The 16,430-nt window shown below is 56.2% G+C and overlaps 3 protein-coding genes and 1 long non-coding RNA gene across 6 annotated transcripts; 1 reads left to right on the top strand and 3 right to left on the bottom strand.

Annotated features, from left to right (window-relative positions):
- Positions 1 to 213: 213 nt before the first annotated feature.
- REX1BD (required for excision 1-B domain containing) lies at positions 214 to 3,362 on the bottom strand. The gene is made up of 5 exons (XM_043467405.1): positions 2,686 to 3,362; positions 2,509 to 2,591; positions 1,996 to 2,200; positions 1,062 to 1,141; positions 214 to 433 (listed from the first exon to the last, which is right to left on the bottom strand). Exons 1-5 carry the CDS (start codon positions 2,785 to 2,787, stop codon positions 361 to 363), a joined length of 543 nt encoding a protein of 180 aa, XP_043323340.1. The 5' UTR covers positions 2,788 to 3,362; the 3' UTR covers positions 214 to 360.
- Positions 3,363 to 4,556: 1,194 nt separating this feature from the next.
- On the bottom strand, positions 4,557 to 7,153 carry UBA52 (ubiquitin A-52 residue ribosomal protein fusion product 1). The gene is made up of 5 exons (XM_043467400.1): positions 7,026 to 7,153; positions 5,933 to 6,043; positions 5,548 to 5,634; positions 4,843 to 4,945; positions 4,557 to 4,754 (listed from the first exon to the last, which is right to left on the bottom strand). Exons 2-5 carry the CDS (start codon positions 6,033 to 6,035, stop codon positions 4,661 to 4,663), a joined length of 387 nt encoding a protein of 128 aa, XP_043323335.1. The 5' UTR covers positions 6,036 to 6,043; positions 7,026 to 7,153; the 3' UTR covers positions 4,557 to 4,660.
- A 44-nt stretch (positions 7,154 to 7,197) lies between these two features.
- Positions 7,198 to 10,560, top strand: LOC122440761. The gene is made up of 2 exons (XR_006269160.1): positions 7,198 to 7,396; positions 9,917 to 10,560. It is a non-coding gene; the product is annotated as an uncharacterized LOC122440761 (long non-coding RNA).
- Positions 8,328 to 16,095, bottom strand: KXD1 (KxDL motif containing 1). 3 transcript variants are annotated; one of them, XM_043467397.1, is made up of 6 exons: positions 15,936 to 16,063; positions 13,105 to 13,226; positions 11,953 to 12,105; positions 9,973 to 10,142; positions 9,829 to 9,874; positions 9,170 to 9,300 (listed from the first exon to the last, which is right to left on the bottom strand). In XM_043467397.1, the coding sequence occupies exons 2-5, from the start codon at positions 13,203 to 13,205 to the stop codon at positions 9,849 to 9,851; spliced, it is 450 nt and encodes a 149-aa protein (XP_043323332.1). In that variant the 5' UTR covers positions 13,206 to 13,226; positions 15,936 to 16,063; the 3' UTR covers positions 9,170 to 9,300; positions 9,829 to 9,848. The 3 variants fall into 3 exon arrangements, with proteins under 3 accessions (XP_043323333.1, XP_043323331.1, XP_043323332.1); XM_043467398.1 differs by lacking the exon at positions 9,829 to 9,874 and having other exon boundaries at positions 8,328 to 9,300; positions 10,096 to 10,142; positions 15,971 to 16,095; XM_043467396.1 differs by lacking the exon at positions 9,829 to 9,874 and having other exon boundaries at positions 8,328 to 9,300; positions 10,096 to 10,142; positions 15,936 to 16,056.
- Positions 16,096 to 16,430: the final 335 nt, after the last annotated feature.

Raw genomic sequence — 16,430 nt, 5'->3', positions numbered from 1 at the left:
CCCTTTGGGATGGGAATCTTCACCTCCCAGAATTTCCAACTCTCTCCATGATCTGAAATATCTGGTTCTAAACTCCTTGGAGAGTGGGCTTCAAAACACCAGAGTTTCCACAGTCATGCAGTGGGGGTGGTGGAAGGGACTCTTGCACCCAGCATCCCTGGCTTTGTGGGACCCCACCCCAGCACCCCAGGACACAAGAGATAGTGGAGCAGCTGCAGACAGAAGGTTCTTTATTATGAGAGGTGAAGTGAACTCAGGGAGGGTTAGTGGTCCGGTGGGGTGTGACCCCAGCCAGCTGGTGGTCAGGGCAGGGCTCCATATGCCCCATTTTCCATCTCTCTTGTCCCTGCGGAGCCACCATCACTCGGCAGATTCCGCATCAAACCTGAGGTCCTGGAGAACCTCACTGATCGCTTCCATGGTTTTAATTACCCTACAAGAGTGGATGGGAACTATAAATAAAACCCAGATGGGGCGAATTAGCCGCCGCAGTGCAGCTCCAAGGGGGCTGTAGCAAGCCCCGGGCCCTCCTGCCTGCCGCCAGACCTCCAAGCAGCACTAGCAGTGGGAGGACCACTGAGGTGCCTGGGAGGAGGGGTGGTCCTGTGGGTCAGAGTGGCAGGAGGAAAGGTCACCTTGAGTGAGTGTGTGCCAGCAGGAAGGTGTGCTGGGTGACTGTGGCAGATGTCTAGTGGGTGTGCACATGTGTGTGTCTGGGAGGCGAAAGGCAGGAATGTGCAGGCGTGTGCTGGTAGGGCCTGGGCAACCACGTCCAAGCTCCGAGTCGAGCCATGTGAGCGGGATCGACGGGTGTGAGGTGTGCAGGTGTGTCCTGAAAATCCACAAGTCTGGTGTGAAAGGGCAGGGCATATGCACTGGGGGAAGGTGGGTAGTTCATCTAGGATCACCAGGTGAAGGTTCTGGTGTGCACACCCAACGGGTTGTGTGTGCAGGGTTGGCGGTCGACCTTGCCAGCCCTGGGGCATGCCTGTTTGGGGCTGGGTGCCCAATGATGCCTATGCAGATCTAGCATGGTCAGCCCACTGGGAGGCAGCACTCACTTCATCTTCAGCTGGTGCATCTGCAGGCTGTCGTCCTGCCCAGTCAGCTCTGGTGTCCCCATCAGCTGCAGCAGGGCCACCTGGTTGGGGAATGGGCAGCAAGGAGGATGTCATGGTTGGCAGAGGCTGTGCCCTCAGGAGGGAGGGGGAAACACTGAAGCACCCAGAAAGGCAGCACAAGGGGGAGGAGGGGCAAAGCAGGCAGGAGTCTCAAGGGCAGCGGTTTTGTTAACGCTGGAGGAATCTAGGATTAGGTTTAGAGGGGCTCCTGACCAGGGGGGCCGAGTGGGCGGGCCCTAGAGTCAGAGGGTGTGGCCTCATGTAGGCGGAGAAGGGGAATAAGGGTGAAATCTTAGCCAGGGATTGGGGGACAGGAGTGGTGCAGGTGGGGGTATAAAGTAGGCAGAATCTCTTAGTCTCAAAGACCAGCCAGGGCGTTATAATCCCAATTTGGAAGTAGGCCAAAAACCTAGACTTGGGTTGGCCTGGGAATCCCAGCGGAGAGTGTGGTGCGGGCGTGGCTTCACGTGGCCTTGTATATCGATCAAGATTGGCTGTGAAGGCAGGGTAGGCCGGGTCACAGGCCCACAACTTAGGCTGGGATCTGGGGTTACTAGGAAGGGGACTCGACCTGGAGTTTCACGGCGCCCAATCTGAGGGCGGAGTAACAGATCCGGGGCACTGGGACAAGCCAGAGCGGGGAGGAGCCCTGGAGAGGTGGGGTCTGGGACGGAGCGGACGTGTCCTGGATAAAAGTGGGGGCAGAAAGGAGGGGGCTAAGCCTGAGACTCTCAAGTGAAATCTTAATGGACGACTTAGCTGGGGCGTGTAGAGGCGGGTGCTGGGGCGCCAGGGGCGGGGTTTGCAGGGACGGAATGTGGCCCTTCCCCCAAGGGGTGCACCGTGGGCCAAGACCCCGGGAACGGGGCCTCACCGTGGTCAGTCGCGTCTCCTCCAGCTGCTGCAGGCTACGCACGTGACTCGCGAGCAGCGGCTGCGCTCGGGGTCCGGCTAGCTCGGCCTCCACCGCCAGCACCTCTCTCGAGGCGGCGGCGAAGACCTGGGTCACCTCGTGTACGGTGCTCCGGTAGCGCGGGAAGTCGTAGGGCGGGCCGCTGCTCAGGTACTGGCGGTGGCCTCTGCGGCAGGTGGGGGTCCTGAGGCTACGGCCCCGGCTCTCAGGCCCTGCACCCCCATCGACCGCCTGAAAGCCGCCCAAGAAGTGTCCCTCGACCCCAGAGTGTGGAGGATGTTCCGATCCCCGCAGGGTAACCCGAGACGAGCGCACCCCAGCGCATAGGGAAGGGAGCGATCTGGTCTCCCCGCAAACCCCGCTCCACCTCTGAGGCGCGCGGGGACCCAATTCCTCCCTCAAGGCTCGCCCATCCTCAGAGTGGGCTGAGGGCCGAACATTGGGACCCCTCCCCTCCCATACGCCCACACTCACTCCTCCAGCCGGCGGAAGGCCTGCGCGCGCTCAGCTTGCAGCTGGTGGATGCGCTGCACCAGCGCCCGGATCGGAGCATCTTTCTACGGAGCGGGGAGCATGGCTAGGGCATGAAGCTGGCGCCCCCGGGCCTGCACCGCCCGCCCCACTCATGTTCCCGCTCGGGCTCGAGCTCACCCAGGGCCACACCAGCTCCTCGCGCTCTGGGACTCCAGTGGCGGCCGTATCACCGGGCACCGCAGGGACAGTGGACTCTGATGCGGCCTCCGCTGTGATCATGACTGCGCAGCTCTGGCCCCGCCCGGGATCAGGTTGCTGCGATGCGCCTGGCGCCCCCTTAAGGCCCGGAGGCCTCGGAACCTAGCCAACCTGGAGGAAACCCCGGGGAAGAATGGGAAGCAAAGACTGGAGGGCTTCTCAGGACTGACACCCTCTAGCCACCCCACCCCGTGTTCATTCCTGTCCAGCGCTCGCCTTCTCAAAGTTTTTGATCTCGAATATAAGGTTCTATATACACAAGGTTTTGTTTCTATACAACTGTCAACACCTGACTTCACTTCCTCACATCCCATTTCCACACAACTAAAGAAAAAGCAATCTGGGAAGTGATATTCGTCATTTGACGCCACAAGGTTGGGACAAGAGTGGGATCTGAGCGCAGGTTGACATTGGAAAGCTCAAGTCGCTGGAACCCAGCCCACAGCAGACTGACTAGCAGGTCCTATGTGAACCGGTTGGAAAAAGAAACTGACTCAGTCCTGTCTCTTTGCAACCCCATGGGACTATACAGTCCATGGAATTCTCCAGGCCAGAACACTGGAGTGGGTAGACTTCCAGTTCTCCATGGGATCTTCCCAACCCAGGTCTCCAGCATTGCAGGCGGATTCTTTACCAGCTGAGCCACAAGGGAAGCCCAAGAATACTGGAGTCGGTGAAAGTGAAGTCGCTCAGTCGTGTCCGACTCCATAGACTGTAGCCTACCAGGATCCTCAGTTCATGGGATTTTCCAGGCAAAAATACTGGAGTGGGTTGCCATTTCCTTCTCCAGGGGATCTTCCTGACCCAGGGATCGAACCTGGGTCTCCGGCATTGTAGGCAGACTCTTTACCGTCTGAGCTAATACTGGAGTGGGTAGCCTACTCCTTTTCCAGGGGACCTTCCCTACCCAGCGTCTCCTGCATTGCAGGTGGATTCTTTTACCAACTGAGCTATCAGGGGAGCCCTGATTGGAAGTGAGCTGAAAAAGAGCCCCTGAGATGGGAGTCCAGGGCAGGGCAGGGCGAGGGTGGTGGTATAGTGTTTCATATTGAGAGGCCTGAGAGCTGGATACACACTGCCTAATTTGAACTTCAGAACCTCCCTCCTCTAGGAGTGGACAAGTGGGTAGACCAGGAAAATGGTGGCCTGGCCTTAGGGAGGGAGGGGCAGCTAACAAAAAACTCATCTACCTGAGACATGAAGCGACGGCCTCCAGGTCTCAGCTATTCTCAGGCATCACTGTCTGGGCCTGAGTTGTCACCTACATCCAGCCCCAGTCATCCCAAGACAAATAAAAACATGGGCTTGCCAGGGTGCTGCCACCCTCAGCTGACAGACATGTCTTGGGTGGGGCCCAGGGGCTCCAGTGGTCAGGCAGAACGGAGAAAAGGTGTTATTACACACTAGGTGGGGTGTTCCATCCTATCCACCCACCCACCCACACCCAAACACCTCCAGGGCCCAGACATGAGGGGCTGTTAAATGTGCCTGACTGGGTCCCACCAGTCACTTGGTTGAAGGTCTTTATTCTCATATTTCAGATGGTAAACCCAAATGGGAGGGCTCACTAGGTTATGTGGCAGAGGGCCAGGTCTGAGACTTGCCTGTGCTGTGGTTATGACAACTTCAGATGTGAAGGACAGGCCCATGGCCCAATTTACAGATGAGACAAGTGGAACTCCAGACCTGGGACCCCCCAAGGGCTATGAAGAGCTGAGTGACACAAAGTCCCGTAGATGTCCACACCTCAGTCACCTCCCCACTGGACAGACCAGCCACAGGGACACCAATTACTGCTCCAGTCAACGAAAGGGAAACTTTATTGAGGCCCCAGGACCACGGGGATTGGGCAGGAGGCCGCCCTGGGGGCAAAGGAGAAGCCGGTGGAGGAGTTTTACTTGACCTTCTTCTTGGGGCGCAGGTTGTTGGTGTGGCCGCACTTCTTCTTGCGGCAGTTGACAGCACGGGGGTGCAGGCGGGCGTAACACCTGTGGGCGCACAGCAGGGCCGGTGAGGGCACACCCCGCCCCGCCGGCCCGCACCCCCCCCACCCCGGCCCCTGCACGGGAGCCGTACTTGCGGCAGATCATCTTGTCGCAGTTGTATTTCTGAGCGAGCTGGCGGAGGGAAGGCTCAATGATGCCGCCTCGCAGACGAAGCACCAAGTGCAGGGTGGACTCTACAGGAAATGAAGGGCGGAGAGAGACACTGACCGAGCCTTGCCTCACCACCTCAGTCCCACGGGTGGAGGGCAGCCTCCAGGGCCCTCCAGACCAGTTTATCAAGTATGATGGGGCTACATCAGAATCCCGTGGGTATGTGCAGATGGACATGCCACCGCACAGAACCTCCACCTTGTCATGTCCCACCAGTCCTCACGAAATTGGAGACTAATATAAATATACATCAACAGTGGTATCCATCTGCGTTTCCCCACAAGCAAGGCAATTCCTAAAAGATACAAGGATAACCTTTTATTTTGCTAGGGAAAAAGTGGTGATTTCCTTTACAATACTTATAACATTAATACACACACACACAGAGGCCTTAAAAAAAAAAGTGACTAAGAACACGAGAAACCATGGCCATTTGGAAAACACTGATGGAGATGCTTTTCAGCGATGAAAACAGCACTTTAGAGAGCAACACCCCCTAGTGCCATTTGATCCCCACCTTAAGGACCACCCTCCTCTACAGCTCCCTCCTGGTGACAGACGGTCAGTATTCCATCCTGGGTCCTAGGCCTCACTGAGGTCCTGTCTAGCCACCCCACCCCCGTACCTTTCTGGATATTGTAGTCTGACAGAGTGCGGCCATCCTCCAGCTGTTTGCCCGCGAAGATCAGACGCTGCTGGTCAGGTGGGATGCCTAAGAAAAGAGGATTTCCATGATAGAGGCTCTCTAGCAAGCACACTGCTGGCAACTGCCACAACCACCCCCCTCCGCCGCCACACACACACACACACACAGGCTGTGCCAGGATTACCCCAATCTGTCAAAAGGGAAACTGAGGTAGGGAGGGCAAGCTGCCTTCCCAAGATGACACTGAGGAACACGGGCATGTCTGAGATCTGTTGAAGCCCAGCACCCATTCCACACAGGACAGCAGATACCCAGGGCTGAGGAGTTCCTACTGGGCCAAGCACTCAGACTCAGTCCAACTCACCCTCCTTGTCTTGGATTTTGGCTTTGACATTCTCAATGGTGTCACTGGGCTCGACCTCAAGGGTGATGGTCTTGCCCGTCAGGGTCTTCACAAAGATCTGCATCTCTGCGTCTGCTCGGGAGAGAGAGTTAGCATGGATGGGGGAGTGGTGATCGCTAAACGTCTGAGCAGCCCCAGCTCACAGGCTGACCAGGCAGGTTTAGTCCTTGACAGCCCCGTGCATGCCTCGACCTCAAATGCAGGCCCACCTCTGTGCCTGTTTCCTTCTGCCCCTCTGAGCCTGCACCTTCAACTTTAGGGCACCACCCTGCCAAGCATATTTTCTCCAAGGTGGTCTGGAAGTCCCACCCTTCCTCTCCTCACCAGACCCTGCTGCTTCCTGTAGCCTGGGTGAGAATCTCATCTTAGTAGCATCCCAACACACACACTTTCCTCCCTACAATCCCTTTTCCTCTTCAATACCAAGCTCAGACACCCAAAACTCCGGCTTCCTTCTGGGTTACACCCTAATGCTCAGACCACACTTCCTGCTTTTTATCCAACCCATATATAACAACTGCTAACCACGTGCCTGGCACTTGTTTACACAGGTATCGTTTTCATCTTTTTTTTTTTTTTTTTTAGTATATGTGCTGCCGAAGCGAGCACCGTTTTCTTCTTCTAAGTTAAGAAAACAGTTGCTACTACCAGACTCTCTTTACAGACTTAGCAAAGGAGATAGATGGAAACCCAGCTCAGGGGCTTCATATTTTCGAAGGCACTGGCAGTTTCCGCCACGAGAAAAAATTACAGTTAACACCCCTCCGCATTATATTGGATCATCCCCGAAGGACACACGCTCTCTCCCCAAGGCCTCCTCAGATAGCTGGGGCCGGCGGAGCAGGCAAGCTCCCCTTCCAAATGTCGATTTCCCTCGCGGGGCCCAGCTCGGGACCGGAACCCAGCCCAGCGTGCCTTGCTAAGCCATCCCGCAGAACCTGGCCCGCCTACACGGATTCCAGGCCGCCGCCTCCGTTCCCTGGGTCCCCATAGTCCCCCGAACCCTACAAACCAACCCGGCCCACCGCCAACCCGCAAGGCCTCCACCACCAACCTGCTCGGCCGCCTGGTTGAAGAGAAAGAGGGCGGCGGAACCGGAAACCGCCGATTCGCCGCCGAAAGCGCCTGCGCACCGAGCACGCTGCGTGCTTGCGTCACAATCCTCGCCGCGCGCCGTGCCCCGCCCGCGACCCCGCCCCGCCCCCGTGATGGGTGCAGGCGAACGAAGTCGCGGCGCTTGAGTGGGACCTTCGCCCACTGGCTTCCGGGTGTGAGCCCCACCCACCGGGTCACGTAGTAAGACTGCCGCACGTTTCCAGGTGTTACTGCCCGCTGTTTCCAAACCGCCTGGAAGACGGCCCGCACATAGCGGGTGCTCCGGAAATATTTAAACAGAGTAGGAGAGACCTTTGTGCTGAAAGAAAGGTATTAAGCCGTAGGTCCAAAGACGCAGGGGTCCAGGCGGGAGGCAGGAGGCGGGAGGCGGCGCGGGGGCTAGACCCCTGGGAGCCACTGGAGGTTCTCTGGCTGCTGTGCATAAATAGATATCGGGGTGGCTGCGTACAGGAGCGCGGAGAGCAGGTGGGGTTGGTGCATTCACTCAAGGAAATGAAGTGGGTCCCAGGGTCTGTTTTGGATCTGCGACGGAAGAAGTTAAAAAGTGCTGGGCGCCGGGAACAAGTGAGGACGAAGTTATCCGCGGGTTTGGCAGCGTGCTGTGCTAAATCGCTTCGGTCGTGTCTGACTCCGTCCCTATAGACTGTAGCCTGCCAGACCCCTCTGTCCATGGGATTTTCCAGGCAGGAATACTGGAGTGGATTGCCATGGTGTCCTCCAAGGGATCTTCCTGACCCAGGGATCGAACCCACATTTGCACTGCAGGCGGCTTCTTCACAGTGGAGCCATTGCTCAGCGTACCTTCTTACTTCACTGACCACTTCCCGGCGCCCACTATGGACCAGGCAAATGCAGACACACTGAAGTCTGGGAAGAGACCTTTAATAACAGAATGGAAAGTGCTTCAAAGATGAGGGGACTCTGTGACCTTGTCTGATGGGGAATGGGACCCCGTCTAGCTCCCTGAGGAGCCCATTTTGGGGCCTGAGATTTAGAGGAATTATTCAAGGAAGTAAGGAAATGATGTGCAAGCAGTGGGAAGGCTTCTGTGGTGATAGGAAGTGGGGTCATTATGGTTGTCACCACTGGGGACTCCCACGCAGCAGAGCAGCCACATCTCTTTCTAGGCCAGTGGTGCCTGGCGATCCATAACCAGGCTGTCCCACATGCAGCACCTGTCCCTGTTTGGGGATGCTGCACCCAAGGGTGGAAGGAAGTCACTGCTAGTTACACCCTCCCCTTTTTAGTAACAGAGTCTCTTTATTGATAGCTTCCCAACAGCATCTGTAAACATCGGGTACAAAAATATTCCACTTAACTCTGTTTTCCAAGGTTGCTCGGCTTGCTCCACAAAGGCCCAAGGAGAGGCTTGTTAGGCCCTAGAGGTCTACACCTCTGGTCAGAGAAACAGGGCCCAACCAGGCTTGGGGCTGAGTGGATGGCTAATCTCTGTCTTGAGCCTTCTACAACTGTTTCAGAAACCTCCTTGAGATAATGATTGGAGAAAGGATTCAGTACTTTCATTAGAGGAAGGGGCAAGAAGACCAGAATTAGTAGGCGCAGGGGTGGGCTCTGTGAACTTGGATATGACAGTGCTTGACTGTCTTGAGGGGGTTCTGACCAGAGGGCTGGGGTAGGGGACATCTGGCTCTGATCTCTGGGAAGCTTTAAGTGTTGTTCAGAGTAGACCTAAGGCCTGACTCTGGAAAAGCTCCCTGTGCTCCAGCCCAACTCCAGATGGACTGGTCATCCCCAGTCTGATACAGGGATCCACAGAAGAGAGATGTTCTCAGTGAGGAAGGAGCAGGAATGAAAGATCCCCAGGAATTCTAGGGAGGGAGCCTTGTCCCCTCGGCGAGCCCTAAATGACAGACTAGGGTGGCAAAGCTGAGTGTCTCGGGGCAGGGTTCTCCACCACTTCAGACATCTGGGGAGCGATGCTGCTGCTGCCCTGAGACCCGCTCGGAGCTCCTGGGAGCGGGGCTACTCGCCCGGCGTCTCCTCGTCATCTGTATGGCTGCGACCGTTGATGGCGGGGGAGCCAGGCCGGACATGGGACAGGTCCTCGAAGCCTGGGCTGAGGGAGGGGGAGACGGTGTCGGGGCTGGTGTCACACGAGCCTGTGCTCTGTTCCGAGGTGGCAATGGTGGTGGTGGTGCTAGGCGGGATGGGGTCTTCATCTTCGTCCTCCAGGAGGGATGCCTCTGGGATGTCTGGGGGAAGGAGACCCAAGAGCTGGCTGAGTCACTGTCATCATTGGGCACTGTGATGAGGGATTAATTGGGCCCATGACCCCTGACAGCTACCTCCACCCCACAGGACAAGACTTTGTTCACTTTACAGAGGAGGAAACTGAGGCCTTGGCAGGTGAGAGGCCTCTCTCTAAGGTGAAGTGAGGTAAGGACTCAGGTTCTCCGGGGTCTGGCCTATATGGGCCCTGGGCGGTGAGCCTGAGCCTGGCTCTGCCCTCTTGACTGTGTCACCTGGGCCTGGCCCCTCACCTGCTTGTGCCTCAGCTCCCTGCTCTATAAACTGGGAGATGATGGCACTGCCTTTGTGCCTGTGGTTTCAGCAGCCCTGGGTGGGGAGCTGTTGGCCCATTCAGCAGACTGGGTAAAGTGAGGCTCAGCATGGACGACGCTGTGCTTCCTCTGCCAAGTCACTGCCCCGCTGGGCACAGCCCCCACCTCACAGGTGGCTACGGGTAACAGCCTGCCTCATAGTGGGTACATGACACTCACTGGGCTAAGGAGGGTCATCTTCATGAACATCCCGTTGTTAGGGCCTCTGCCAAAAGAGGAGATTCTGATCTCAACACCTGCTCTGCAGGTTGCCAAGAAGACCAGGCCAGACCCCTGCCCCACTTCTCTGGACCCACGACCCACCAGGGCCTGGGCCTGGTGTCAGCCCGTGGGGTGCATTCCAGAAGCCAGCCCTGGGCTGAGGGCACGGACATCGAAGGGTACAGAGCCCGCAAGTGGGATGCAGGAGTTCTGGGTGACACTTACGGCTGAAGGCCTCCGGGTGCTGTCTGGCCAGCTTCCCTTTCAGTGTCCTGTGGGGGAAGGGAAGGCACACAGGGCTGAGCCTGCTGAGGAGACAGCTGGGCCCGCTGCAGGCCAGAGCCTCCCGCTCACTGCCAGCCGCACCCTGCTCCCAGGCCGGAGCGGGGCCTGGCGCTCAGCCCGCGGACCTCGACCCCGCGATGGATGGTAGCTGCCCTGCTGTCACCCAGCCTCCGAGTGTCCTCAGGGCTGGGGCTGGGCCCTGCCTGTAAGGCCATGTGTCTCACCCTCTTCCACCAGGACCACCTTCCAGGAAGCTCCCCTTCCCCTCACCTCAACAGCCACTCCTCTGGGGGACGTGTCCCAGCCTGTCTTTCCATCTGGGGCGAGGATGTCTGTATAGGGGGCCGGGAGGGCCTGCCTGTCCACGCCCCAAACATCGGCACTCATTAAACTGAAGTTCACAGAGAGGCACCTGTTTCCCTTTTTTAACTGTTGGTTTTTTCTTTGTACCTGAAGTAATACAGTTCTGTTTGGGCTTCCCTGGTGACTCAGATGGTAAAGAACCCGCCTGCAATGCAGGAGACCCGGGTTGGGAAGATCCTCTGGAGAAGGGAAAGGCTACCCACTCCAGTATCTTTGCCTGGGAAATCCCATGGACGAGGAGCCTGGCGGGCTACAGTCCCTGGGGTCGCAAAGAGTCTGACACAACTGAGCAACTGAGATTTTCACTTTTTTCAATGCAGTTCTGTTTACAAAGAGTTACAAAAGGGTCTTCAGAGCAGTCTCTCACCCTTGACTCTGGTCAGCCAGCACCGTCCCCCAATTCCTCCCCACAAAGTACCACTGCTGCTGCGTCCCTGCCTGGGCAGACACACTTATCTCCTTCCTGAGGGACATCAGAACTTTCCCTGGTGGCTTAGACAGTAAAGAATCTACCTGCAATGTGGGAGACTCAGGTTCTATCCCTGGGTCGGGAAGATCCCCTGGAGAAGGAAATGGCAACCTACTCCAGTATTTTGGCCTGGAGAATTCCATGGACAGAGCAGCCTGGCGGGCTACAGTCCACGGGGTTGCAAAGAGTCGGACATGACTGGCTGACCAACACTTTCACTTTCACTGAGTGACACATACATGTCAGCCTTTGGGGTTCCTGCTCTAGCCCCATCCCTGCGACACCACACACGGGTGGGCAGCCTGGTGAGGTGCCCCAGAAAAGATGCCCTCTTACACAGGATTTATCTGGCCTGTTTCATGATTTCTGCATAGAGCTTGCTCCAACCTGTTGCCCTCAATCTGCAGCACCTACTTTGCCAGCAGACGTGGCTGCTCCTGAAATAGAGGAAGCGGCATGGTCGGCCAGAAATACCGCCGTAGCTGGTTCCAGGGCCAGGCGCCCCAGCTGTTAGCAGCAGCAGCGGTGATGTGAGCTCCGGGGCGGGGGGTGGGGATTGTCAAGTGTTCTGTGTGACTGGGGACTTGGACACTGTCTTTCCCTGTCCTCGTGGAAACCAGCTCGAGAAGGACCCACAAAATCCGGGAATCTCATTTTCCTCTTGAGAGAAGACCTGGGGAACTGGGTGGAGGCCAAAGCAGACAGGAGGCTAGCCTTTCACTGTCTGCTCCTGCCTACCTTTTGCATTATGGGTCCAGTGCTATATTGCATGTTCAAAAAGAAATAAAACTTAAGTTCAGAAACTCTAAGGTTTTCAGTCCTCCAATACTAAGTGTGTGATGAAGCCTTGTAAAACAAACAAGCTGAGTCTCCCACCCTGCTATGTGGAGAGGACGGCCCTCATGGAAAAGAAGAGGAACCTGAGGCATGGAGTGGGAGGCGGAGGCTGGAGGGGGACCACCCACCTGATCCTGCGGAAGATACTGTCCAAGTCCCGCTTCATCTCCACCAGGGTCCTTGTGTGGTGCAGGAAGCGCTCGTTCATCTGCTGCAGGCGGGCACTTGACAGGTTGTTGAAGTTGAGCAGCATCTCGTTGGTCTTTTCAAAGCGGTCCAGCCTGGCAGCAGAAAAAGGGCACCGACTCCTCTGCTCAGCCTCCAGGGCCCTGCCAACTGATCCTGCTAGGCCTTTTCCTGTTCCGTGACCTCGGTGTACATCATTCCTGTGTCCTGTGGAGCTCTACCTGGTGTCTGAGACAGCTAGCAAACTCCTATTCAACTTTCAAAACCCTCCTCAAGGGTGCCCTTCTCATGTAGCCTTCACCCTCTCCCTCAAGCAGACTCTTTGACTCTCCTGTTTCCCCAGGTTCTTTCTCTGGTCCAGTCCTGATACCCTGAGGCCAGGAAGGTTCAAGTCTGATTTTGTCTCCTCTCAGCCTGGGAGTTCCCCCAGGGCTAGGTCTGAATCTGACCTTAAGACCCAGGAGGGAGATGGGTGGTGCTGAGACCCAGGCAGATCCAGCACCCTTGTCACAGGACGAGAAAGGAAAGGTCCATGCTGTGCCATAAATGGAATGAAGAACTTTTAGCTTAAAGACACAAAAATAAAGCCCCAGGAGACTGATTCCACCCCCAGATTGTATCAGAGAGCATGCTGGAATTAGGGGGAAGTTGTGGTGGCTACAGTGCCAAGTCCCAAAGGGGGCAAAGGGCATTCCCAGCCCTTCCAAGTGACCCCACATGCACTGCAGAGACAGCCTAGGCTGTGAGAACAGGCGCCTGACAGGAAGTGAGCCATGGCTCCCTTAAATCCCACAGCCCCTTCCTTATCCTCCCCCCAACCCAGGTCTCCCCACCACAGGCCTCGGGGTAGGAGCTGCTGCGGCCCCCGCCAAACTGTCCACAGCTGCAAAACTGTCCCAGAGCCCCGCTGCCAGTGCCAGGGCCTCGCCTCCAGGCAAGGAAGGAATTCACTTTGGAGCCAGCCAGAAGATTTGCTCACTTCCTTCATTTTATCACCAGTGTGGGACCAGGGTAGAGGCGGGCAGGGCAAGAATGTTGGCCAGCAAGTGGATTCCTTCCCACGCCGGGGCCCCAGGGCCCTTGGCCTCACTCACATGTTCTTCTGGGCCAGGATGATGGCGCTGACATCGTCCGCATTCACCATGCTCAGGATGCGGCTACAGAAGACCCTCGAGGCCGAGTCCGGGGGGTCCATCTCTTCCTCCTCCTCCGCTGCCTGAAACAGGCAGGAATAAAGAATTTTCGGTTTGCATCAGGAAGTGGGGGAGGTGGGATGGAAAAGAGGGTCTGGGAACCCTGCAAGCCACATGAAGCGGGTCATGCCACCTGAGCCTCAGCTTTGTCATCCCAGAAATTCAGGAGTGTTTTGAGAATCACCGGAATTCATATTTATAACTTGTACCCAAGCACATCAGAATCCCATCACCCCTTCTACCTCCACACCCCCAACTCCCATGTGCCTAAAGTCACAGGCAACTTCCTCCTGCATAGATCTGCCACCCTCCTCCCATATCCCCTGCCTCTGCACCTGCCATCCCCGCTGGGAGAATATACATGGCTGTCCCTCAAATCATTACCCACTCCAATGCCTTCTCTCCCAAGAGGCTCTTTGATGACTACCCCCACTCTGGGCACTCTCATCACTTCACCTTTTTAAATGGTTCCACTGTCTCATCTCTTCCTGAAATTATTTTAGTTATCAGGTGACCCATTTGCCGGTCACCCCCACAATGTCAGCTGCAGCAGAACAAAGGCATGTCTTTCTGGCCTGCTGCTTTCTCCAGAGCCAAGCCCAGAACCCAGCTCACAGCAAGGGATTGCCAGAATTTAATTTGCTGAGAGCAAAACAGAAACTTTCAAACTCAGCTCTGAAGCTAGACTTCTATTAGCAACTTAAAGCCAGGCAGTGAGCCCCAACAATCCAGATGGCTCTGCAGCTCCCAGCTTCTCTGGCACACAGATTACATCCCAGCAGCTGGGGACTTCCGAGACCATGCTAGGGCAGTAGGGCCCACGGCTTCGGCACTGGCCCTCCTAATGACACTCAGGAAAAACCCAGAATCCTGACATAGCTTGGCTCTGGGGTCAGCACATTTAATGGCCAACAGAAAAGCCCACTTGCAACTGGTTAAGATTCACGCACAGGATGAGGAAGGGCTTTCAGAGTCCACGTCTACCCTCCTCTTTATTGAGCATCTACTCTATGCTAAACAAGACACCAATTTCAAGCACCAGCAACTGTTACCATCCTTATTTATGTATAAGGAAAATGATGCTCAGAGACTGAGGTACTGGGCCATTGACACACAACCAGTAACCATGGGTCACAACTCAAATGCCCACGGCCCATAGGATCCACAAATGTGACTTGGATGTTCAGTATCTACCTCTGACAGGACAGCTGCTTCTTACAGTCCCTGATTCCTGCCAGACTTCTGTTTCTTTCCAGAAAAAAAAAAGGAAAAACTGAAACATGGATTTCTTGTCCCTGTGAAATCACCTCATTTACAAATGTCAGCAACTAACATTTACCCCATTGAGGCCAAGAGTACATTTCTCTTAGTGCTGAATCTGGCTATTGGTTTGCAGCCCCCCATGTGCTGTCCAGAGATAAATTGTCACACCTGATGAAATATAACTACCCCCCCCTCCCCTCACACTCCAGCGCCAATCACCATGCTTACTAAGCTCCTACTACGTGCCAGGTATGGACACCAACACCCTCCACATTTCCAAAGAAGATCATGTATAAAGGGGACACTTGGGCTCTCAAAGGACAGAGTCGTGTGGTGGGACGCCTGCAGCTAGAGCCTGGCAGGTACAGCATTTGGACCTGTGGGAAATGGTTCTGCTTCAAAGCAGGGCTCTTTCCTATCTCTGGCTCCCAGATGTGAGGGCTGAGGGATTCAAGGCACACTCTCCCACCAGCTGCCTCTTGGAGGAAAGTGAAAGAAAGTGATATTGCTCAGTCATGTCTGTAGCCTACCAGGCTCCTCCGTCCATGGGATTTTCCAGGCAAGAGTACTGGAGTGGGGTGCCATTTCCTTCTCCAGAGGATCTTCCTGACCTGGGGATTGAACCGGGGTCTCCCACATTGTAGGCAGACGTTTTACCATCTGAGCCACAGTCTGGCTTATATACAGGGTGGAAATAACCCGGCATAGGCTCTGGTCCTGCTCCAAATATATTTATGGGGAAAACTCAGAGAGGGAGAGAGGGAGGCTGTGTGACCTTGGGAAAGTCATCTCACCTCCTAGATCTGTCATCCATAAAGCAGGAATAACAAAGAATTAGAATCTCACTATGCTGTTTGTGGGGACTGAAACCAACAGTGATAAGAGGCGCTGGGTTCTGGGCAGGGAGTTTCTCCGAGGGCAGCGTGAAGGAATCTAAGGATGGCCTCCCCAGTGCTTCCAAAAATAAGAACAAACACTTGTATAGCACTTCATTTAATCCCCAATTCCCCCTACTGGGCAGACACTACCACCTCCGAGGGCAACACAGGGGTGGGCTCCATTGCCCAAGGTCACACACCAGAGCGGGGAGGGGCAGCTACTCCACCCAGGTCTTTTAACAGAATTTAAATAGGCCGCCCAAGCTCAGCAAAACCCGCGAGTGGGGCGGGGCTCCCCAACCCCCTCATGCCCCGCCCTTGTGAAACCGGGAAACTGAGGCCCAAACAGGCCAACGCCCGGTTTTGGTGACAAGGCACAGCCTGAATACAAGAGGCCCCAACTCTCGCGCCCCGGATCCGGATCCGGCCCACAGCGCCACCCGCGCATCCACTGCGCAGACGGGGAAACTGAGGCCTGTGCGCAGGAGGGGTGCCCAGATGTTGCCAGCGGCGCGCCCCACCCCACGACAGCCCGGGGACCGCGCCCAACCCGGCCTGCATCCCCAGAGGCCCCTGCGTCCCCAGCCCCACCCTGAACTCGGCCGGGGCGTCGGTGGCAGCAGCACCTGCACATCTGGCGGCCTTGCTCGCGCTTCCGGGATGGCGCCCGCGCCGCCGTAACGTCACCACGCACCCTGCGTGCGAGCGCGCGCGTGGCGGCGACGTGCCCAGGGCCGACTTGCGTGAGTGGAGGCGTGGCAGGAAGGGGTGGGGCTTACGTGTAGCTTCTATTTGCCGGCTCATCACAACAAATAGCCAATCAAACAGTCCCTCTCGCGCCGGCGTAGTTTGCAAAAGCTGAACTCCGCGGCGGCCCAGAACCGGGAGGGGATGTAGGAATAACGTAACCTTTTCAATAAAAGGATATAATCAGCTTCCTTCTTAGGAAAATCATGCCTTTTTGTAGTCTGTAAATTCCTGTAAACAAACTGCACATGGCGACCCCTCCCCCACCTAGCTGCTTCACTGTTCTCGCCCTTCCCTTGAATTAGCCGATAAAACAGAGCTGGCTTCCCACTCAGTGTG

Source organism: Cervus canadensis, chromosome 4, assembly GCF_019320065.1.
Source record: "Cervus canadensis isolate Bull #8, Minnesota chromosome 4, ASM1932006v1, whole genome shotgun sequence".
Lineage (NCBI taxonomy): Eukaryota > Metazoa > Chordata > Mammalia > Artiodactyla > Cervidae > Cervus > Cervus canadensis.
The sequence above is the reverse complement of the archived record's forward strand: the minus strand, read 5'-3'. Positions and strand labels throughout refer to the sequence as shown.